General features: G+C 43.3%; 1 protein-coding gene across 1 annotated transcript; it reads left to right on the top strand.

Moving 5' to 3' along the window:
- The first annotated feature begins 3,522 nt into the window (after nt 1-3,522).
- On the top strand, nt 3,523-24,610 carry LOC124134163 (geranylgeranyl transferase type-1 subunit beta-like). The gene is made up of 9 exons (XM_046498845.2): nt 3,523-4,010; nt 6,856-6,980; nt 8,194-8,261; nt 14,775-14,926; nt 15,900-16,032; nt 18,757-18,802; nt 19,804-19,988; nt 20,464-20,572; nt 21,795-24,610. The coding sequence occupies exons 1-9, from the start codon at nt 3,913-3,915 to the stop codon at nt 21,935-21,937; spliced, it is 1,059 nt and encodes a 352-aa protein (XP_046354801.1). The 5' UTR covers nt 3,523-3,912; the 3' UTR covers nt 21,938-24,610.
- Nucleotides 24,611-25,475: the final 865 nt, after the last annotated feature.

Genomic DNA, 25,475 nt, shown 5'->3' with positions numbered 1-25,475 from the left:
GTCGATGGATGCCTGGACAAATAGAAACATGAGTTTGTCGATGGATGCCTGGACAAATAGAAACATGAGTTTGTCGATGGATGCCTGGACCAATAGAAACATGAGTTTGTCGATGGATGCCTGGACAAATAGAAACATGAGTTTGTCGATGGATGCCTGGACAAATAGAAACATGAGTTTGTCGATGGATGCCTGGACAAATAGAAACATTGGTTTGTCGATGGATGCCTGGACAAATAGAAACATGAGTTTGTCGATGGATGCCTGGACCAATAGAAACATGAGTTTGTCGATGGATGCCTGGACCAATAGAAACATGAGTTTGTCGATGGATGCCTGGACCAATAGAAACATTGGTTTGTCGATGGATGCCTGGACAAATAGAAACATTGGTTTGTCGATGGATGCCTGGACAAATAGAAACATGAGTTTGTCGATGGATGCCTGGACCAATAGAAACATTGGTTTGTCGATGGATGCCTGGACCAATAGAAACATGAGTTTGTCGATGGATGCCTGGACCAATAGAAACATGAGTTTGTCGATGGATGCCTGGACAAATAGAAACATTGGTTTGTCGATGGATGCCTGGACAAATAAGGAAACATTGGTTTGTCGATGGATGCCTGGACCAATAGAAACATTGGCTTGTCGATGGATGCCGAGGCAATAGAAACCCTGCTTGCTCGATGGATGCCTGGACCAATAGAAACATGAGTTTGTCGATGGATGCCTGGACAAATAGAAACATGAGTTTGTCGATGGATGCCTGGACAAATAGAAACATTGGTTTGTCGATGGATGCCTGGACAAATAGAAACATGAGTTTGTCGATGGATGCCTGGACCAATAGAAACATGAGTTTGTCGATGGATGCCTGGACCAATAGAAACATGAGTTTGTCGATGGATGCCTGGACCAATAGAAACATTGGTTTGTCGATGGATGCCTGGACAAATAGAAACATTGGTTTGTCGATGGATGCCTGGACAAATAGAAACATGAGTTTGTCGATGGATGCCTGGACCAATAGAAACATTGGTTTGTCGATGGATGCCTGGACCAATAGAAACATGAGTTTGTCGATGGATGCCTGGACCAATAGAAACATGAGTTTGTCGATGGATGCCTGGACAAATAGAAACATTGGTTTGTCGATGGATGCCTGGACAAATAAGGAAACATTGGTTTGTCGATGGATGCCTGGACCAATAGAAACATTGGCTTGTCGATGGATGCCGAGGCAATAGAAACCCTGCTTGCTCGATGGATGCCTGGACCAATAGAAACATGAGTTTGTCGATGGATGCCTGGACCAATAGAAACATGAGTTTGTCGATGGATGCCTGGACCAATAGAAACATTGGTTTGTCGATGGATGCCTGGACCAATAGAAACATGAGTTTGTCAATGGATGCCTGGACCAATAGAAACATTGGTTTGTCGATAGGGCTGGGACCAATAAGGAAACATTCGACAAATCGTTTGTCGATGGATGCCTGGACCAATAGAAACATTGGTTTGTCGATGGATGCCTGGACCAATAGAAACATTGGTTTGTCATGGATGCCTGGACCAATAGAAACATTGGTTTGTCGACGGATGCCTGGACCAATAAAAACATTGGTTTGAATTCCAGTTATATCTCTCCATGTAAGCACACGGTAGGGGAAAAGCCCGAAGTGATGCAGGTCTCAGACGTTTACCACTTTGGTGAAACCCACGAGAATGGGTATGGTGCTGACAAACCAAGAAACATAATTTGGGGCAAATCTACCACAGTGGGAGTAGAGCAGGTGTGCATGTCTTGTTTAATTCTGATAGTCGTTAAGTAATCAGTAAAGGTAAATGGGACTGTTGAATATAACCCTTCCTTGGTAGAGAACCAGAGGATTGTTGAATATAGTCTGTCTTCGGTAAATATAAATAGAAATATGTATATAATCGTTGTTTAGTTTGTTTGTTTGTTTGTTTGTTTGTTTGTTTGTTTTTGTTGTTTAACTCTGCACTCAGCAATATTCCAGCTATATGGCTGCGGTCTGCAAATAATCGAGTCTAGACCAGACAATCCAGTGAAGGATCCACGCAATTGGGATACGATACTACGCATCAACCAGGTCAGCGTGCCTGACCACCCGACCCCGTTAGTCGCCTCTTACGACAAGCATAGTCGCCTTTTACAGCAAGCATGGGTTGCTGAAGACCTATTCTACCCCGGATCTCCTTGTTTAGTAAATGAAAGTGAAATACATGTAGTTGAATAGAATCCTTCTTTTCCAAAGGCAAATAGCTGAACAGCATCCTTTTGGGGGTCAATGAAAATACTTGTTTTGGTTGTTTTACGCCGCTGTGATCAATACAAAGCTATAATCACAGCGGCCGGTAAATAATTGAGCCTGGGGCAGACAAAACGGTGATTGATATCATGAAGAAACATCCACGCTTTCGGGTTATGATGACATAAAATCAACCATGTTACAGAGGCTAGCCCCACGATCCAGTCGTGTCAATATCACGTGTTAAAGAAAGCTGGGGACCTGTGACAAACCTGATCCTCGCGGGATATAAATATATAGTTAAGTTTAATCCCTTTTGACCGCCTCCGTGGTCTTGTGGTAGAGCGTCCGCCCGGAGAGCGGAAGGTCACGGATTCGATCCCTGGCCGCGTCATACAAAAAGACGTTAAAAGATTGTACTTGTTGTTACCCTGTCTGGCGCTCGGCATTAAGGGGCTAAAACAAGGACTGGTCGGCTCGGAGTCAGTATACTGTGTCTGAGTGGGGTATTCATGTTAAACTGCGGCATGGTATCTCAGTGAGCTAGCACTATAAATCGGCATCAGTCCGGACTAGTACAAGCAGCCACACACACACATACACGTGCATGCACGTCGCTATATAAGTGCAATAATCTTGGACGCGACGTTAAACCCAATTTCACCTCAACTCACCTTAATCCCTTTTTAGAAAAAGATTAATATGAGTACATATATAGAGAAATAGATTCTTTCTTTCTTTAGTGAAGGTTAATGGGATATTTTAATAGGATCCTCCTTTTGTAAAGGGAAAGAGTTACATTTATTACAGGGTGGGGTCAGTCAAGGGATTCACGAGGCGTCACCCAGTAATATTAATTACAATCTCTAGGGGAGGGTCATCAAAAATACTACCCATATTTGGGGAAGGCCATGAAAAAGATGAAAATTGTTTTATAAAATATACAGTGATTTTGCATTTTGTCTTTTTTTTGGAGGTTCATGAAAAATATGTACAAGCATTGGGAGAACGTCATTATATAATCGGTACGTTAGAGCGTCAAAAACCTCTCGCCCACCCATCCCTGTAATACATGACAAGACCCTAAATGAAATATTTGAATTAAAAAGAATCAGTCTTTTGTAAGAGTGGAGATTGTTGCAAAGGACATTCAAGTTGCATTCAGAATTGTGCCCGTCTACCTCAACCAACACCTGGTCAAAGGGAGGTAACTCTCTTGGCACTAACCATTTCAGACATTATCCGATTTACTGGGGATGTTAATATTTTCCAGAGCTGTAGTTTCCAAAGCGGTCCCCATCTCGAGATGTTCGTAGAGAGTAATACTATAGATCATAAAGTGTGCGAGGATGATAAAATGCTTAGAGTTCGAAGTATTTCTACACTGCCAGGGCTACCATGCGTTATAAGCGCCATATCTGTGCATAGACCCGTGTGTACAAAGAGTTACATGGACAGTGTTTTTTCTCGGTTTGAAGGATTTGGAAAGGGTGGAAAGCGAATTTACTGCTAATTTATATGCAGAGAACAAGGTGCCACGGAAATGACCATGGGCAAAAGGTTTGGTTTTGTTCCGGTTTTTCATAGGTTGTCCGGATTTTGCTTCATGACAGTCATACTACTTCCGGTGTAGAAAATGGCTGGGAATGAATTTGTGAGAGAAAAGCATGTCAAGTTTTTTGTTCGAACTCTTCAAATCCTGCCATCAAGTTGCGCATCGTTGGATACAAATAGGCAAGATTAACAAGTATATGCTGTTTCGGCAGTCAAACTCACTTAATGATGCAACACTTAGCATGAGTAACCAACGACTGCGAGTCACGAAAACCGAATCATACGTTCACCCCCAAAAGTTTTAGGTGTTCTAGAAAGTGAGATGTTCTCGAGTGAAAGTTTGACATTTATTTATTTTATTGTCTTTAGTTGTGGATATACAGCTACCAATCGATCAGTTTGATTGCTAAAACGGCCAGAGACAACTTTTGAAGGCCTCGCCCAGGTGTCATCAGATACACTGTATTAGTTTTTTGTAAGGAAGATTTCACGACGGTAATGTAGATCACGCAACGGTAAGAATGCATTCAACTATAAATTTGGAATCTGCCTAGTCATTCAGAGATTATCAAATCACCATAAACCCCCTCTGATTGAAACAGCCCCTCTTATTTGACAGCTGAATCACTGCAGAAGCTAATATTTATAGAATAGTACTTCTCTTTCAGTCATTCTCGGTAGGTAGTTTAAAAAATAATTGTATGTACAATTATGGGTTAGAAAATGCAAAAGTGCAGGTTACTGTAATATTTCAAATATGTGTGGCAATACATTTTGTGCAGAAAACAGAGTGGACATCTACGAATAGACTGTGTTTAAAGTTTTAGGAACATGAGAGAGCTCAATATGAGGTGCTTTTTAATATAAGAGTGGGCTGTCTTATCTTTTGCGTTACAATGACCAATATGAAGTCTTAAAAGTGACGTGTAGAACGAAAACTTGCAAGGCTTGCTTAGTTTTCTTTAGGAGTTCCTACTTTATGTTACCTTACAAAGTTGCTCTGATAATGCTTTCTATGCTCGTCAAAACTGCTTTAGCATATAGAGCAGCATATTTTGTCTAAAGACTGTTAGATCAACCACCCAATCAAAACATTGGACTCAACTCATACCGCTTCACTCAACTATATTTGCTAACACCAAGAACATATCATTTTATTTAGTCCTGGTAGAATGGAGTTAAACGTACAGCGTTTTCAATGTAGAGCTAGGTTACCAGTTGTTTTATCCACGCTAAATTGAAATTGGAACCCTATGCATAGTCTGATGTTTTAAATGTTAAATTTAAGGCTGTCAAATCTACAGGTAACCTAGATCTACATTGAAGACACAATTTATGGAGGAGTATTTGCTCAAAGCTCTTCCCTTAAACACCTGCATTCCCTGTATACTGTGCATCAAAACATTCACCTCAGAGTGAGGGGTTACTCTTTGTGCCATCAATACACATAAAGGTACTTGAACCTTCATTACATATAACTATGCTTGCACCTTTGCTTGGTTGATAACGGTATGAGGATCTATACCGAAATTTCACCTTTACTGTAAACAAATTATTACCTATTGATTGTGCCTACTTTACCTTCATTACATATAAAGATACTTGCACCTTCATTACATGTAAAGATCCTTGCACCTTCATTAAACCTGGCCGTGTCATTCCAAAAGACATATAAATATTCTACTTGTTGATTACCTGCCTAGTGCTCGGCATTAACGGAGTAAAATAAGCACTGATCGGCTTGGGAGTCAGTGGACCGAGTCTGAGTGTGGTACCCATGTTCAGCTGCAGCATGGAATATCAGTTGGCCAGCACTATAAAAACAATATAAAAGTGCAATAACTTTGAAGGCTGCGTAAAACCCCATTTCACCTCATCACACCTTCATGTCACATAAAGATACATCTGACTGCCTCTGTGGTCCACTGGAAGAGCCAGAGAGCGGAAGGTTCGGGATTCGATCCCTGGCCGCGTCATACCAAAAGACGTTAAAAGATGGTACTTGTTGTTACCCTGTCTGGCGCTCGGCATTAAGGGGCTAAAACAGGACTGGTCGGCGCGAAGTCAGTATAGTATGTCTGAGTGAGGTATTCATGTTAAACTGCAGAATGGTATCTCAGTGTGCTAGCACTATAAATTGGCATCAGGACTAATACAAGTAGCCACACATGTACATGCACGTTGCTATAAAGTTCAATAATCTTGGATGGACGTTACACCCAATTTCACCTCACCTAAAGACACATCTTGGATCTATATATTGAGGAAATTAACAGATGAGTATCATGGTAATAACTACTGTTTGACTTGTGCCAGGGACTGGATGTGCTGTCTGACTCGCATAAATATGGTTGCAATTTAACTAACAGGTTGCTAGCACAGGTATTTATGGTTTAATCCAGTCCATATGCATACCATGACAATATACAAGAATAACATCATGTCAACTGTCTTAGAGCTGATTGTAATACTTAATTGTAGACCCGTGAAGATCCGGGGTAGAATAGGTCTTCAGCAACCCTTGCTTGCCGTGAGAGTCAACTATGCTTGTCGTAAGAGGCGACTAACGGGATCGGGTGGGCAAGCTCACCGACTTGGTTGATGCATGTCATTATGTCCCAATTGCGTGGAGCGAAGTTCATGATGTCTATCAGTGGATTGTCTGTTCCAGACTGGATTATTTACAGACCGTCTTCATATAGCTAGAGGGGCGGTCGGGTAGCCTAGTGGTTAAAGCGTTCGCTCGTCACGCCGAAGACCCGGGTTCGATTCCCGACATGGGTAAAATGTGTGAAGCCCATTTCTGGTGTCCCCCGCCGTGATATTGCTGGAATATTGTTAAAAGCGGCGTAAAACCTTACTCACTCACTCACTCACTCACTCATATAGCTGGAATATTTCTGAGTATGGCGTTAAACAACAAACAAACATACAAACTAGATTGTATCTCTACCTTATTGTTGTCATACATCTACACAGAGGTTAATGGCGTGATGTCTAACCACGTTGTTGCTGCTGTTTACAGAATGACCATTGCCTTTTTTGCCCTGTCTGGCCTTGATGTTCTGTGTGCCTTGAATGCCATTGAGAAGGAGAAACAAGACATCATTGACTGGATTTACTCCCTCCAAGTTTTGCCAGATGAACAAGGTTTGTTAATGCATATGTTATACCTGGTTGATGGACATGAGTCTCAAGATCATGTTGTTGGTTGAACGTGTTGTTGATTGAATGTGTTGCTGATTGAACATGTTGGTTGAACGTGTTGTTGGTTGAATGTATTGTTGGTTGAATGTGTTGTTGGTTGAACGTGTTGTTGGTTGAATGTGTTGTTGGTTGAACGTGTTGTTGGTTGAATGTATTGTTGGTTGAATGTCGTTGGTTGTACTGTTGTTGGTTGAATGTGTTGTTGTTGTACAGTTGTTGGTTGAATGTATTGTTGGTTGAATGTGTCGTTGGTTGTACAGGTGTTGGTTGAATGTGTTGTTGGTTGTACAGTTGTTGGTTGAATGTGTTGTTGGTTGAATGTATTGTTGGTTGTACAGTTGTTGGTTGAATGTGTTGTTGGTTGAATGTGTTGTTGGTTGTACAGTTGTTGGTTGAATGTGTTGTTGGATGTACAGTTGTTGGTTGAATGTGTTGTTGGTTGTACAGTTGTTGGTTGAATGTATTGTTGGTTGAATGTGTCGTTGGTTGTACAGTTGTTGGTTGAATGTGTTGTTGGTTGTACAGTTGTTGGTTGAATGTATTGTTGGTTGAATGTGTTGTTGGTTGTACAGTTATTGGTTGAATGTGTTGTTGGTTGTACAGTTGTTGGTTGTACAGTTGTTGGTTGAATGTGTTGTTGGTTGTACAGTTGTTGGTTGAATGTATTGTTGGTTGAACGTGTTGTTGGTTGAACGTGTTGTTGGTTGAATGTGTTGTTGGTTGTACAGTTGTTGGATGAATGTATTGTTGGTTGAACAGTTGTTGATTGAACAGTTGTTGGTTGAACATGTTGGTTGAATGTATTGGTTGAACGTATTAGGCCTTCCTGTTTTGATCAACTTTTGGATGTTTTCTTGATGTTTTCCACAATTTGGTAACTAACTATCTTGGAGGCAAGAAAAAAAGAATTCTGACTAAACACTTCATTAGTGAAGTCTGGAGTTGTCTATAAACAATGTATGAAGTGAAAAGAAAACATAGGTAATCATGTTTATTTGACATGATCTGATGTTATGTTTCAAGATCAATTCCAAGCATGACTGTGGTCAACTCCACTCTGTAAGTTATCAGCATGTTTAGTGATCAGCTATAGTATCACTGGCTAACAGTCTCTTTAAACATGTTAAAGTCAGAGCTCCTGTGGTGCCTATTTCAGGTGCAAACCGACCCCAGTGTGGGTTCAGAGGTTCCTCAACACTGGGGCATCACCATGATCCGGCCAAGGTAGGGAATACCACTCGCGTTGCTACAACCTCTGTTGCTGGACACAGCATCCTCAATGGCTTCTCTTAGACTGAATGGCACCCGTGGGGATTTTGGCTTAGAATTGAACCCCAGCAACCTGTGTTTGTCCTAGGAGGTGACTTAATGGATCAAATCGTCAGGCTCTGTGACTTTATTGATTGGAAATAGCAGCAATAAAAACTAACTGCTTTCATCTTTATAATGATAACATATAGTAAAACCCTTAATAATGGCAAATTTCTTTAAACTGTTGGGCAGTTTGACAAGGACTATAGGACTAGTTCCACTTTCTGATGCTGCATAGGCAGATCTGGGGGGGTGGGGGTGGGTTGGGGGGGGTGTAGGTGGCTTTTGATAACCAAAACCAAATGTAGTATGTTGTAGGCTGTAAATTAAGCTGGCAATACAGGCAAAGCATGTCTGATTGCCATGCAGCCCTTGAATCCTATTGGTTCTGGACTTGGCTATTGCAAGTTATTGAAGCCCATGATGCATGTCCACTCTCCCACCCAGAACTCCCTGCATCTGCAGTCAGTCTTGTCCCTCTACCGCAGGCTGGCAGGATGTGATGATCAATCATGTCTTCCACAGTCCATTCAGCAAACTACATCTGTTGATCATCTGTGTGTTGTTCATTGTATTCGTGAAATGTGCCGACATTGAACACCTATCGAGAGCTACCAACACGGTCACTTTGTTGTGTGAAGGTACTTTATCATACTCCTCACAGCGCCATGTTGTAGGACATCATAATTTTTATGCCCAACAATCTGTATCGCTCTGACTGACAGCTCTGATTTCAGTATTAGCGTGTTTGTTTACAAAGAAAAGTGTCCAGTATACTTTATTTAGTCTTACTTATGGACTGGTATTATGTTATTTTACTCCACCAGAAAATGTTTTACTGAACTCGGGCTTCGGACTATTTGCTAAAGTTGCAGACAGTGTTTTTGTTTTTACCATGTCAACAGCTTTTTCAATAGGTAATGCATAAGTGGGCTGAACTGAATGTAGTCAAACTTTAAAGACACTGTTTGTTTGTTGGTTGTTTAACGCCGCACTCAGCAATATGCCAGCTATATGACTGCAGTCTGTAAATGATCAAATCTGGACCAGACCATCCAGTGACTGACATCATGAACATCAATCCACGCAATTGGGATACGATGACACGCAGAAACCAAGCCTCATCACCCGATCGCCGCTTACAACAAGCATAGTCATCTTTTACAGCAAGAATGGGTTGCTGAAGACCTATTCTAACCGGATCTTCATGGGTCCGATGTACACAATGGTTTTCACGATTTGGTCTCATTGGTCTGTGGCAAGAGTGTATACTGTAAATGAAAGTACAGGGCGGAGCAGGAAGAAAACCTTACTACGAATAATTATCATTTGCAAAGATCTATATGAATTGTGGAATATGTAATCAAAATTTTGAAGAACATTAGTGAACAACACAGACATAAAAAAAGTAGCTAAGAAAAGCCATCAAAAACAGAATCAGTGAACACCAGTTGCTAAAGGTCAACATTCACAAACCGAACACCAGATGGCGCAACTGGGCTACATTATTTTATGAGGTCACGTTGTGTATGAGGAATGACATAGTGCAGGGGGGTGTTATGCCCCCCATATGTGTACAGTGACGTTTATCAGAAAAGTTTAGTGATTTCTTCATAACATTTGACTAGTTTGAATACTATTCGCCTGTATTGTCATTTGATATATGTTTGGGGGGCCTATTGCCACCTGTGACATGCTTACTCAGTTACAACAACTAAAGTTTACCTTGGTTCCTTAAACCAAAATTTTAAAAGGCAAACATTCCATGAAATGAACTCGAATCAATCAAAACACCTTTGGGGGCACGGGTGGCCCAGTCGTCCAAGGCGCTGTGATTCGCTGTGCACAGTTGCGTCCCTTGGGCACGCCAGAAACCTATGATTGTGGGTTCGAATCCCGGTTCGCCCTGATTATGTTTCTAGGTTTGTCAGCACCATACCTGTGCTCGTGGGTTTCACCGAAGTGGTAAACATCTGAGACCTGCATCACTTCGGGCTTTCCTCCCACATTAAGCTGACACGCCGCGATATAACTGTAAAAATGTTATAAGCGGCGTTAAACCCAACTCACTCACTCACTCCAATAATGATAATTATTATAATAATGATAATTATTATTATAATAATAATAATAATAATAAGATCAGGACCTAAAACAAACGCTGGGGACAAACTTTAATTTTCATATGCTGAACTTCCATGACCATGTTAATGAACACTGATGTATACGATTTATGGAAGTATATGCTGTTAATGTGTTTATCACTCAATACAAGCATAGTGAGGAGCACCTGTTTCACTGAAGCATGGAACATCCAGTCTCCGAACAAAGCCTGCTCAGTAATACATTAGCCTCAGACCATCGCACTGGTCGCTTCATTGATTGATGCTGGTGGCTAACCAGGGCTACATGGTGGCAGTACGTTGTGTGCTAGGTTGATGGTTCTCAGTCTCTGATAAAGTCATATTCAATGAAGCTACTAATCGTGTTACCTTCTTGTTTCTTTACCATGGTTACCATATTGATCATGAATGCTGACCATGTTTATATATTGATGCGCAATCTGTTAGAGATACAACACATATCCCATCTGCTACTAAATTAGTGATGCAGTGCAAATTCATATTCACTGTGAATGCTCACAAACACGACAAATATTCAATTATTTTAGCACTTAAACATATCTCTGAATTGTAAGTGTCTGAACCACCTCATGGTGAATCCGGGTTAGAGGAAGTCCCCAGCAACCTATGCTGGTCATGAGAGGTGACCAAATGGTGTGTGTGGCATCTTACCTGACAGTGATCATTGCTCACAATCATGACAATAGAAATCATTGGATTGTCTGGTGCACACTTGATTATTTACAGGCCATCATCATATAGCTGATGTATAGCTGAGTGTGTTGTTACTTCTGTCTGCAGAGTTGTGGCCTTTGGGCACACCAGAAACTTATAATTGTGGGTTCGAATCCTGGTTCGTCGCAATGATGTTTTTAGGTTTGTCAGCACCATACCTTGTCCCTTGTCTAAGCAATCATTGGTCTATACTCTCCCTGGTCTAAGCAGTCATTGGTGTAAATTCTTCCTGGTCAAAGCACTCATTGATTTGAACTCTCCCCAGTCTAAGAACTCATCAGTCGAAGAACTCACTGGTCTAAACTATCCCTGGTCTAAGCAGTCATTGGTCTATACTATCCCTGGTCTAAGCAGTCATTGGTCTAAATTCTTCCTGCTCAAAGCACTCATTGGTCTAAGAATTCATTAGTCAAAGCACTCATTGGTCTGAACTCTCCCCGGTCTAAGCACACATTGGTCAAATAACTCACTGGTCAGAGAACTTATTGGCCTAAGCACCCCATGGTCTAAGAACTCATTGGTCAAAGCAGTCATTGGTGTAAACACTCACTGGTCTAAGCACTCATTGGTCTAAGCACTCACTGGTCTGAACTCTCCCTGGTCTGAACACTCCCTGGGCTAAGCACTCCCTGGTCTAAACAGTCATTGGTATAAGGACTCATTAGTCAAAGCACTCATTTGTCTAAGAATTCATTAGTCAAAGCACTCATTGGTCTAAACTCTCCCTGGTCTAAGCAGTCACTGGTCTATACTCTCCCTGGTCTAAGCAGTCATTGGTCTATATTCTTCCTGGTCAAAGCACTCATTGGTCTAAGAGCTCATTAGTCAAAGCACTCATTGGTCTAAGCACTCAATGGTTCTAATCTCTCCCTGGTCTTAGCTTTCCCTGGTCTAAACACTCATTGGTCTAAGCACTCATTGGTCTAAGAACTCATTGGTCTAAGCACTCATTGGTCTAAGCACTCATTGGTCTAAGAACTCATTGGTCTAAGAACTCATTGGTCTAAATTCTTCCTGGTCAAAGCACTCATTGGTCTGAACTCTCCCCGGTCTAAGAACTCATTAGTCGAAGAACTCACTGGTCTAAACTATCCCTGGTCTAAGGAGTCATTGGTCTAAATTCTTCCTGGTCAGAGCACTCATTGGTCTGAGAATTCATTAGTCAAAGCACTCATTGGTCTGAACTCTTCCTGGTCTAAGCACTCCCTAATCTGAGCACTCATTGGTCTAAGAACTCATTATTCAAAGCACTCATTGGTCTAAACTCTTCCTGGTCTAAGCAGTCACTGGTCTATACTCTCCCTGGTCTAAGCAGTCATGTGTCTATATTCTTCCTGGTTAAAGCACTCATTGGTCTAAGAGCTCATTAGTCAAAGCACTCTTTGGTCTAAGCACTCAATGGTTCTAAGCGCTCCCTGGTCTAAGCTCTCCCTGATCTAAACACTCATTGGTCTATGAACTCATTGGTCTAAGCACTCAGTGGTCTAAGTGCTCATTGGTCTAAAAACTCAGTGGTCTAAGCAGTCATTGGTCTAAGAACTCATTGGTCTAAGCAGTCATTGGTCTAAATTCTATCTGGTCAAAGCACTCATTGGTCTTAACTCTCCCCGGTCTAAGAACTCATCAGTCGAAGAACTCACTGGTCTAAACTATCCCTGGTCTTAGCAGTCATTGGTCTAAATTCTTCCTGGTCAAAGCACTCATTGGTCTAAGAATTCATTAGTCTAAGCACTTATTGGTCTAAACTCTCCCAGGTCTAAGCACCCCCTGGTCTGAGCACTCCCTGGCCTAAGCAGTCATTGGTCTAAACACTCACTGGTCTAAGCAGTCATTGGTCTAAATTCTTCCTGGTCAAAGCACTCATTGGTCTGAGAATTCATTAGTCAAAGCACTTATTGGTCTTAACTCTTCCTGGTCTAAGCACTCCCTAATCTGAGCACTCCCTGACCCAAGCAGTCATTGGTCTAAGCACTCACTGGTTTAATCACTCACTGGTCTAAGCTCTCCCTGGTCTAAGCACTTATTGGTCTTAAGTCTCCCTGGTCTAAGCACTCATTAGTCTAAGCACACCCTGGTTTAAGCATTTGTTGGTCTAAACTCTACCTGGTCTAAGCACTCACTGGTCTGAACTCTACCCTGTCTGAGACCTCATTGCTCTAAGCACTCATCAGTCTAAGCACCCCCTGGTCTGAGAACTCATTGGTCTAAGTACTAGTTGGTCTAAGCACTCATTGGTCTAAGCACATATTGGTCTAAGCACATATTGGTCTGAACACTCCCTGGTCTAAGCGCTCACTTGTCCAAACACTCCCTGGTCTAAGCACTTATTGGTATATACTCTCCCTGGTCTGACCACACATTGGTCTAAGTACTCATTGGTCTTAACTCTCCCTGGTCTAAGCACTCATTAGTTTAAGCACACCCTGGTTTAAGCATTTGTTGGTCTAAACTCTTCCTGGCCTAAGCACTCACTGGTCTGAACTCTCCCCTGAGCACCCCATGGTCTGAGAACTCATTGGTCTAAGTACTAATTGGTCTAAGCACTCATTGGTCTAAGGACTTATTGGTCTAAGCACATATTGGTCTAAGCACATATTGGTCTGAACACTCCCTGGTCTAAGCGCTCACTTGTCTAAACTTTCCCTGGTCTAAGCACTTATTGGTATATACTCTCACAGGTCTGACCACACATTGGTCTAAGCACTCATTGGTCTGAGCACTCATTGGTCTAAGTACTCAATGGTTCTAAACACTCCTTGGTCTAAGCACTCCCTGGTCTAAGCACTCATTGATCTACACACTCACTGATCTAAGCACTAATTGGATGAGGGGCGGTTGGGTAGCCTAGTGGTTAAAGCGTTCGCTCGTCACGCCGAAGACCCGGGTTCAATTCCCGACATGGGTACAATGTGTGAAGCCCATTTCTGGTGTCCCCCGCCGTGATATTGCTGGAATATTGCTAAAAGCGGCGTAAAACCATATTCACTCACTCACTCACTAATTGGATGAACCACTCACTGGTATGAGAACTCAATGGTTCTTAGCACTCGATGGCTCTAAGCACTCATTGGTCTAAGCACTCACTGGTATGAGAACTCATTGGTCTAAGCAATCACTTGTCTAAACACGCACTGGTCTGAACACTCATTGGTCTGTGTACTCCCTGGTCTAAGCACTCATTTGTCAAAGTACTCCCTGGTCTAAGCACTCCCTGGTTTAAGCACTCACTGGTCTAAGCGCTCATTGGTCTAAGAACTCATTGATCAAAGTTCACCCTCATCTAACAACTAATTGGTCTAAGTTCTCTCTGGTCTAAGCACTCATTGTCTTAGCACTCATTAGTCAAAGCACTCATTGGTCTGGACACTCATTGGTCTGAGCGCTCATCGGAATAAACACTCACTGGTCCAAACTCTCACTGGTCAAAGCAATCAAAGTACAACATGTGGAAGTTGAAAAGACTTTCTGCACCTGCTTTTGACATGTCATTACAATCCGATATGTATTTAATAGTGTGAATATGATGACTGAAGACATTGTATGTTACATTGTCCCTTTTCGCCTTCAGGCACGTACAAAACCTATTGTATACGACAGTGGACACATCGCCATGACCTACACAGCCCTGGCATCACTGGTGATTCTCGGAGATGATTTGTCCCGACTTGACAAGGATGCCATCATCAGCGGCCTCAAGGCTCTGCAGCAAGACGATGGCAGGTAAGTCCACTCCGTTACAATGCTGATCTGGGCAGTTGGGTAGCCTTGTGGTTAAAGCGTTCGCTCGTCAGGCCCAAGGCCCAGGTTCATGTCCCCATATGGGTACAATGTGTGGAGCCCATTTCCGGTGTCCCCCGTCGTGATTTTGCTGGAATGTTACTAAACCCCTACTCACTCCCCTTGGTGATCTGGGTGACACTGGGGGCACACTTGTTTTTGTCCCAAAAATACATAACTGCAGGTGATTCTGAGGCATTTAATTGGCTAACCAAGCAGGGTTTGTTTAGTTTATGTTTCCATAATCCTATCAAATTTGGGCCTCGCCAACTAACACTCACATTCTTTCCTGGTTGGCAGATAATAGAATGGGCAGGGCTTGTGTTGCAGCATTGCGCTTAATATGGTGTCACTGATTCCCTGATGTCTACAGTGTTTTGTGTGTTTAAATAAGCAGTATGTGAACATGGTGAAGTTTGTGATGTTTATAAGAATTGACTAATATGTTTAATGTGTGTATGGAATTACACGGTATGCAAACTGTTTTTAACGTAATGGCTCCATAAACGCATAACATATTGAAGTTACCGCTAAATCACAGAAAACAGTTCAAGATATGTCTGTCCATCTGCTTCATTTCAATTAATGTTACCAGGGTCTCATAATTGGATAATATGCCTTGAAGTTTAGTAGCCATGCCCCATTTCAAATAATTTCCATAATTTTAAGAAAAAACAATTTGTCTATCAATATATATTTGCAGTCACTATCTGTAGTCACTATGCAATGAACAGCTTCAAGCTCCTCACAGCGATTGCCCACTGTGGGAGCTCTCTACTGCTGCCACCAGACATGGCTCCTCACTGTGATAGGTGGCTACAACCATGCGTGGAGTTAACCTCATAACCGACCCTCATGTTTAAAAGAGATGACAACATATGGGGGTTCTGTGTTCACTGACCTGAGTGTGTTTCAGCTTCTGTGCGATGCCGGAGGGCAGTGAGCATGACATGAGGTTTGTCTACTGCGCCTCTTGCATCAGCTACATGCTGAAAGACTGGAGCGGCATCAACATCCAGACCACTGCAGACTACATAAAGAACAGTGTGGTGAGTGGACATCTCTGTGAGCTGCTGAATACTCACTGTCTTATCAAGGGGTTGTACGGGGTACTGAATCACAATGTATTCAGCCCTAGGCCCCCAGTGCCCCTTGTCTTACAGTACTTTAGCCCCAATAGGTCCCCAGTGCCCCTTGTCTTACAGTACTTTAGCCCCCATAGGCCCCAGTGTCCCTTGTCTTACAGTACTTCAGCCCCCATAGGCCCCAGTGTCCCTTGTCTTACAGTACTTCAGCCCCCGTAGGCCCCAAGTGTCCCTTGTCTTACAGTACTTCAGCCCCCATAGGCCCCAAGTGTCCCTTGTCTTACAGTACTTCAGCCCCCATAGGTCCCCAGTGTCCCTTGTCTTACAGTACTTCAGCCCCCATAGGTCCCCAGTGTCCCTTGTCTTACAGTTCTTCAGCCCCCATAGCTCCCCAGTGCCCCTTGTCTTACAGCACTTTAGCCCCCATAAGTCCCAAGTGTCCCTTGTCTTACAGCACTTCAGCCCCCATAGGTCCGCAGTGCCCCTTGTCTTACAGTACTTCAGCCCCCGTAGGCCCCAAGTGTCCCTTGTCTTACAGCACTTCAGCCCCCATAGGCCCCAGTGTCCCTTGTCTTACAGTACTTCAGCCCCCGTAGGCCCCAAGTGTCCCTTGTCTTACAGTACTTCAGCCCCCATAGGCCCCAAGTGTCCCTTGTCTTACAGTACTTCAGCCCCCATAGGTCCCCAGTGTCCCTTGTCTTACAGTACTTCAGCCCCCATAGGCCCCAAGTGTCCCTTGTCTTACAGTACTTCAGCCCCCGTAGGCCCCAAGTGTCCCTTGTCTTACAGTACTTCAGCCCCCATAGGCCCCAAGTGTCCCTTGTCTTACAGCACTTTAGCCCCCATAAGTCCCCAGTGTCCCTTGTCTTACAGTACTTCAGCCCCCATAGGTCCCCAGTGTCCCTTGTCTTACAGTTCTTCAGCCCCCATAGCTCCCCAGTGCCCCTTGTCTTACAGCACTTCAGCCCCCATAGGTCCCCAGTGTCCCTTGTCTTACAGCACTTCAGCCCCCATAGGTCCGCAGTGCCCCTTGTCTTACAGTACTTCAGCCCCCATAGGCCCCCAGTGTCCCTTGTCTTACAGCACTTCAGCCCCCATAGGTCCCCAGTGTCCCTTGTCTTACAGCACTTCAGCCCCCATAGGTCCCCAGTGTCCCTTGTCTTATACCACTTCAGATGCCATAGGTCCCCAGTGTCCCTTGTCTTACAGCACTTCAGCCCCCATAGGTCCCCAGTGTCCCTTGTCTTACAGTACTTCAGCCCCCATAGGCCCCCAGTGTCCCTTGTCTTACAGCACTTCAGCCGCCATAGGTCCGCAGTGTCCCTTGTCTTACAGCACTTCAGCCCCCATAGGCCCCCAGTGTCCCTTGTCTTACAGTACTTCAGCCCCCATAGGTCCCCAGTGTCCCTTGTCTTACAGCACTTCAGCCCCCATAGGTCCCTAGTGTCCCTTGTCTTACAGCACTTCAGCCCCCATATGTCCGCAGTGCCCCTTGTCTTACAGCACTTCAGCCCCCATATGTCCCCAGTGTCCCTTGTCTTACAGCACTTCAGCCCCCATATGTCCCCAGTGTCCCTTGTCTTACAGCACTTCAGCCCCCATATGTCCGCAGTGCCCCTTGTCTTACAGCACTTCAGCCCCCATATGTCCCCAGTGTCCCTTGTCTTACAGCACTTCAGCCCCCATAGGTCCCCAGTGTCCCTTGTCTTACAGCACTTCAGCCGCCATAGGTCCGCAGTGTCCCTTGTCTTACAGCACTTCAGCCCCCATAGGCCCCAAGTGTCCCTTGTCTTACAGCACTTCAGCCCCCATAGGTCCCCAGTGTCCCTTGTCTTACAGCACTTCAGCCCCCATAGGCCCCAAGTGTCCCTTGTCTTACAGCACTTCAGCCCCCATAGGTCCCCAGTGTCCCTTGTCTTACAGTACTTCAGCCCCCATAGGCCCCAAGTGTCCCTTGTCTTACAGCACTTCAGCCCCCATAGGCCCCAAGTGTCCCTTGTCTTACAGTACTTCAGCCCCCATAGGCCCCAAGTGTCCCTTGTCTTACAGCACTTCAGCCCCCATAGGCCCCAAGTGTCCCTTGTCTTACAGTACTTCAGCCCCCATAGGCCCCAAGTGTCCCTTGTCTTACAGTACTTCAGCCCCCATAGGCCCCAAGTGTCCCTTGTCTTACAGCACTTCAGCCCCCATAGGCCCCAAGTGTCCCTTGTCTTACAGCACTTCAGCCGCCATAGGTCCGCAGTGCCCCTTGTCTTACAGCACTTCAGCCGCCATAGGTCCCCAGTGTCCCTTGTCTTACAGTACTTCAGCCGCCATAGGCCCCCAGTGTCCCTTGTCTTATGAAAATAGAGCATGTCCTATTTCGTAATCCTAGATAAATCCATCTTAAAGAGGTGTGCTTTGATACCTTTTTCATCTTTGGGATCAACACTGTGATTATGTATTGTATTGATTCTACATGACATTGAAGAATGCTTGATTCTGATTGGTTAAAAAGAAGTGGTTACAGCACTCAATTTAAATGAGAGGTATCTACTCTACACTGGGACTACATCAAATTTCAAAACACAGTAAATTTATCTCCGAAATACAAATATCCAACTAATCTTAGCTGTGGGTGCTAAGTTATGGACAAGATGAAGGTGTTGTTGGTCCAGTGACTGATACTTGGTACTCCTTCTGCTTCAGTCCTACGAGGGAGGCATTGCCCAGGGCCCAGATGCAGAGGCCCATGGTAAGTTCTAGTGTGTGGAGTTTCTCTTTGTTCATAGGGACCGCCTCCATGGTCTAGTGGTAGAGCATCCGCCCGGAGAGTGGAAGGTCCGGGGTTCAATCCCCAGCAACATCATACCAAAAGACCTTTAAAAAATTTACTTGTTGTTACCATGTCTCACGCTCGGTATTAAGGGGCTAAAACAACTACTGGTCGGCTCGGAGTCAGTATACTGTGTGTGAGTGGGGTATTCATGTAAAACTGCGGCATAGTATCTCAGTGGGCATGCACGTCGCTATATAAGTGCAATACTCTTGGACGCAGCGTTAAACCCCATTTCACCTCACCTCTGTCCACAGTGATCTGCGGATGTTTCAGGGGCTTAGGATCTGTTCCCAGTGTCTTTTAGTGGGGCTCCAAGGGCAGGATCAATTTTGGCAGGATAGTTTGCATTAATGTCATCACTACCAAGAATCAAGGATTATTTGCACTAAACGCCCTTGGAAGCCCACTTAAGACACCGGGGCAGATCCTAGGCGTCCTCAAGGCCCGTGGTGAGTTCCAGGTTGTAGGGGTCGCTCTGTTGGACTGGGCTCTGTTGTAACTGGGCTTACCAATGGCAGGATCTGTCCTTTGTCAGGATATTTGTATTCTTGTTATTGCTACTAAGAACCAAGAAATATTTGAAACTTAAAACAATTTGACTCACCCAAAGGTTACTTTTAAAGATGGTTGAACTAGGGGCAACATTTCTCCTGTACACATGATCAGGGCTTCTGATTAGTATATTGTTCAGGACGCTGGCTGATTGCCAACTGATGCTATTTGTTACAGAAACACTGCTGTAGAAAAGTGTCTGATAAAAACAGCTGATTAAAAAATCATGAAAATGTCTGAATACCATCGGTCTCAAACTCGCTGATAATACACCGGGTGACTGTGACACCACATACTTCAGGTCAAAAATATTGTAATCTTCTGTAGTTTTACAGTACAACTCTCCTCTCTGTGTTCTCTTGCAGGGGGCCCCACGTTCTGTGGCCTTGCATCACTAGTTCTCATGGACAAGCTACAGAGTTCTTTCACACCTAGGCAAGTATCGCGGTTAAAACGATGGTGCATCAGTAGACAACAAACTGGTTTCCAGGGGCGACCGAACAAACCAGTCGACACGTGTTACTCCTTCTGGGTTGGAGCAACATTACAGGTACGACTCTCACACAGTTTTGTAATCACCGTTGTTTCAAACATTGCACCATACCAGACTTTCTACTTGGCAGGATATTTAAGAAAATAACCAGAAATGTCAATTGTGTAATATTAAACTTCCGTTGTTGTGTATGCTACTTTCAGCACTTGCTCATGGTGAACAGCACTTTCAGTAACAATTCACAGTGTTAGAAACTAACAGTTTTAGTCAACTAGTCCATATAATGATAACATATAGCAAAACTCATAAGAAGGGAAACTTTCTACTAGTCCTTATGTGATACCTTAACTATTGGGCAGTTTGGCAAGGACTACAGGACTAGTGTCAATTTTTAACGCTAAATTCAAAATAACTTGTAATACCACCTAAACACCTTCCTTGAGTAACTTGTTTCTGAATGCAGGAGTGCTCTCCCTTTATCAATTATCTCCCTTTAATTGTTTAATAGTTCTCTGATTTCTTTCTGCTTCAGCTTCTAGATACTTTTGAATTATCAAGTTTTGAATTCAACCGTTCCTACATCCTACAAACTCAGTCCAATGTAACGGGTGGCTTTGCAAAGTGGCCAGAAAGCACTCCAGGTACGGTACACACAGCCTCAGGGCCAGCGCCAAGCCACACTAGTTGTAATAATATACTAATAGGCTATATAAATATCTTAAGTGTTCATCTTCAGCTTTAGGAATATAATAAATGTTCAAAGCTGTTCAAACACAATTGTGTCCCTTTGCCATGCCAGGATCTGCTAGTTCACTAGTTATACCATATTTGATGTAATAAGCGCCCAGGGCGCTGTTAAAATTAGAAATAGGGGAAAATTAGAATATAATTTTGGTGAGAAAAAAACATGTAGTTGAAAGATTGTAAATTTTGTGGTTTGTGCTGACAGCTTGAAATGATACAAAAGAAAAGCCTGTGCATATTATACACGACAGATATATTTTCCAGAAATGAATTGCTATTAATTAAGGGTACATATAACACACGAGTGCGTATTATACACAAATAAATATGTTGTGTGTACATTGATCAATTGGAAGGGGTGCTAATTGGGATTGTTCACTATAAATATCGCTGTGGGCGCTTATTAGAGCGGGGCGCTAATTACATCGAATATGGTAAGTCTACAAACTTCAGCTGACAAAGGTGAATGTTTGCTATTATTGGAGTACTGTCCAAGGCCAATTATTACTGTAGCCCCCAACCACATGTTATGTTCCTAATGTCTAGTGCCACCAAGGTGATAGGGTGGTTCAGTTGGTAGAGTGCTCACTAGTCACGCTGACCCGTGAAGAGTGAGTGAGTGAGTTTGATTTTACGCCGCTTTTAGCATTATTCCAGCAATATCACGGCGGGGGACACCAGAAATGGGCTTCACACATTGTACCCATGTCAGGAATCGAAACCCGGGTCTTCGGCGTGACGAGCGAACGCTTTAACCACTAGGCTACCCGACCGCCCCCGACCCGTGAAGATCTGGGGTAGAATAGGTCTTCAGCAAACCATGCTTGCTGTAAAAGGCAACTATGCTTGTCGTAAGAGGCCACTAACAGGGTCGGGTAGTCAGGCTCGCTGACTTGGTTGATGCATGTCACCATATCCCAATTGCGTGGATCGTTACTCATGATGTCAATCACAGGATTGTCTGGTCCAGACTCAATTATTTACAGGCTGCTGTTATGTAGCTGGAATATTGCTGAGTGCAGCATTAAACAACAAACAAACAAACAGAATTCCTTTATAGTGATAGGACAGGAGTATGTACAGGGTGCAGTAGATGTACATTATCCTATGATGTTTTAGATGCTCTCCATGCCTATTTTGGCATCTGTGGCTTGTCGCTGATGAAGGAGCCTGGCCTCGCATCCCTCCATCCTGCTCTCAACATCAGCCAGCGGGCAGCAGACCATCTTCACACTCTCCACCAGCAGTGGCAGGAGGAGTAGATGGTAGACGGCCACCAGGGGGCGCCGAGGGGACCGGGTGGGGGAGGGGGGTGGAGCTCAGAGCAGGGGGAGTTGGCAGAGTTGGCTCCCAGACCCAGGGAAGTTGGAGCTCAGAGCAGGGGGAGTTGGAGCTCGGAGCAGGGGGAGTTGGCTGAGTTTGAGCCTGGAGCCAGGGGTATTGGAGCCAGCTGCTGCAGTCGCCTCCCTGCTACCAGGATTTCACTGTGATTATATGAGTGCTAAATCCATGCCTTTACTATTCTATGCTGTGATTGAGCCTGTGCATACATCAGTCGGAGGTGTTCCCAGATTACAGCACGACAGACTGTGTTCCGTCAACATTCACTGAAACAGCTGAACAGAGAGTTGACTTAGTGATATTTGTATCAGGGAATTCACGATATTTCACTTGGTACACAAAATGGTGAAAACAAATGGTTATTGTGTCAATGCAAACGTTTGATGTGGTACTTGCTGCCTATATTTATCTTCACTCGAGGCCAAGTACTTCACAAGCCACAAAATCCATTTATTTCAGGGTGGTAAATATGAGTTTCACCTTACAGTTGTCCTTTTATCATTATGTGATAACGGCCGTTTACTTGTAACTTTCTGAAGACATTAACGTTAAGAAACAAACTTGACTCAAACTTGATTTGGCCTCAAAGTTATAAAAGCAAAAGGGATGTGTTCATGCAGGGTAAGATAGAAGACCTAAGGAAACAGAACCAAAACTTTGGTACTAGCGCCCCATAATTGACGTAAGTATTGAAAGCTCTTGTTGGACTTTTAACACCTCGGTTCTTGCCACCATACTAAGTTAAAGACACTCAAAACTTATTCACATTCAGAAATCATTTAAATTTGAAGTAAACGAAATGTTTGTTTGTACAAAAACTCTTTGTATTGTATTAGCACAATGCTGTCTATCACACAGAGGAAAAGAGGGCTGGTGTGATGGGAGTTCCTGAGAGTCAGAATTCCTGTCAGGACTTACCAACATCTGTGCCTCGCCATTGTGCCAGGCAGTTCTCACCTGTTTTGGTAGAAGACAACCTTTGTGATATCATATTGACGACCCTGAAATAACATGGAGATCTATTGATTGTTGCAATTTGTTGAAATGTTTGGTTCAAATGACCTGCTTTGTGAGGGCATATCCGGACACTGGAATAGTCCTCGCCACTGTGTACCTACCTGTAGCCGACTGTAGCGAACCGTAGCAGACTGTAGCGGACTGTAGGTCTAGTGAAGCAATGAACACTGGAGCACCTGGCGTCATCAGTCAGGTGTCACCAGTCAGGTGTCGCACAGACAAAGATACACAACATCAGATTGTGTGATACCGGTACTTGCATAGCAGAACTTTCTTACGTCAGTATCTTTTTGCTTTATTTAACAGTTTCTTTGATTTTTCTTTATACTATTTCATGCCTTTTTAATCCAATCATTCCCTGAATTAACCGTGACAACTTTCAATATATTTGGTGCGTAAGTATTATCATCATGAAACATGTTTTTTTCAATATATTAATTTGAAATAACTCTTTTCATGTCACCCATTTGCTTTTTCCCTCATTAAGTATTCAAAATACAATACCTCATTTCCTAGAATGGTTTTGACTAGACATGGCTGTAGTTTGAGTACATCACTTCAATTCCTGGTAGAAGAATCTGCACTGTAAGTTCCAAACACTTCAAACATTTGGCCATTCAGACCCTTCAAATGTTATATTTCTAGGCGTGAGTTGATATTAGGTATTATTTTATTTCCACCAGCCAATGGCAGTCATTGTGTTATTCAATATTATACAATTGCTGTTTTATTGGACGATGTGTGGTCTCTCCATGAGAAGGCTCTTGTTTGACCATGCTCTTACAGCCAAAAACTATTGTCACATTCCTAGCCAGGGTTGTCTCCCTTAGACCAATGGCTGACAACCCATGATTTGGAGAAGCATTAAGGATTGTATGTCTGAGTTATGATAGAGATATGTATGAGCAACCATACAGTGAAAACATGGAAATAGATGTGTCAGACTTAGTGAAGAAAACATTAAATATTACTACGAATAATTATCATTTGCAAAGATCTATATGAATTGTGGAATATGTAATCAAAATTTTGAAGAACATTAGTGAACAACACAGACATAAAAAAAGTAGCTAAGAAAAGCCATCAAAAACAGAATCAGTGAACACCAGTTGCTAAAGGTCAACATTCACAAACCGAACACCAGATGGCGCAACTGGGCTACATTATTTTATGAGGTCACGTTGTGTATGAGGAATGACATAGTGCAGGGGGGTGTTATGCCCCCCATATGTGTACAGTGACGTTTATCAGAAAAGTTTAGTGATTTCTTCATAACATTTGACTAGTTTGAATACTATTCGCCTGTATTGTCATTTGATATATGTTTGGGGGGCCTATTGCCACCCGTGACATGCTTACTCAGTTACAACAACTAAAGTTTACCTTGGTTCCTTAAACCAAAATTTTAAAAGGCAAACATTCCATGAAATGAACTCGAATCAATCAAAACACCTTTGGGGGCACGGGTGGCCCAGTCGTCCAAGGCGCTGTGATTCGCTGTGCACAGTTGCGTCCCTTGGGCACGCCAGAAACCTATGATTGTGGGTTCGAATCCAGGTTCGCCCTGATTATGTTTCTAGGTTTGTCAGCACCACACCCGTGCTCGTGGGTTTCACCGAAGTGGTAAACGTCTGAGACCTGCATCACTTCGGGCTTTTCTCCCCCATCAAGCTGACACGCCATGATACAACTGGAATACTGTTAAAAGCGGCGTTAAACCCAACTCACTCACTCACTCAAAACAACTATTCTGAAACAGGGTTGCCGTAAGACATGCCTTTCCGGGTCACGTACTGCACTCAGGGACTGTGTAAATACTCTATATCAACATGCACTAAGATTAGTTCACATTTCCATTCAGCCCTCTATTTAAGTTCACCATCACCTAGTATGTTTATATAATATTATTTCACATGTAGGGTTTTTCTGGTAATAATATTGTCATATGGCAGGGCATTTAAGGGACCGACTGTGAGGAATGGTTGAAACTGATTAGTCAATCAGGGGTTTCAAATCGCAGTAACATACCAGTGTATGTTATCACCTGTAATTAGCTGTAGAAAGTCAACTAGGACATGAAATGTTCTGCTGTTCATCGATAAGTTATCGTTTTACTTGAAGAATTAGAACAGTGGTTGAATTATATAACAATGGTTGGTTTTTTTTGCTGTTTTTGTTAGAATATTATTGACAGTTCTACATTTAAAAAGCATTACAACACGGCTCTGAAACGGCTGGTTCCATGGGGAACTACTGCTGTGATACAAGTAAACAGTGTACAGTAGACGTTATTGCTAGGATCACAACATACATACAAGTACAGGAGAAGTTGCCATGGTTACAGTTCCACTTGGAGGATGTGCCATGTATGTGTGGTGAATGTTCACTGTTATAACACTGTTATATGCATGTACATATATAAAGCCTTGCAGTGAAGGAGGT

The sequence above is a fragment of the Haliotis rufescens genome, unplaced genomic scaffold (genome assembly GCF_023055435.1).
Source record: "Haliotis rufescens isolate VD_foot unplaced genomic scaffold, xgHalRufe1.0.p SCAF_1, whole genome shotgun sequence".
In the NCBI taxonomy this organism is placed as follows: domain Eukaryota; kingdom Metazoa; phylum Mollusca; class Gastropoda; order Lepetellida; family Haliotidae; genus Haliotis; species Haliotis rufescens.
This window is presented reverse-complemented; position numbering and strand designations above follow the sequence as displayed.

Excerpts from the sequence above, each read along its gene's own strand:
- LOC124134163 (XM_046498845.2), top strand. The coding sequence starts at position 3,913 with ATGGCTGGGAATGAATTTGTGAGAGAAAAGCATGTCAAGTTTTTTGTT. Across the intron at positions 14,927-15,899 it reads CTGCAGCAAGACGATGGCAG|CTTCTGTGCGATGCCGGAGG; the intron begins GTAAGTCCACTC and ends AGTGTGTTTCAG. Across the intron at positions 16,033-18,756 it reads ACTACATAAAGAACAGTGTG|TCCTACGAGGGAGGCATTGC; the intron begins GTGAGTGGACAT and ends CTTCTGCTTCAG.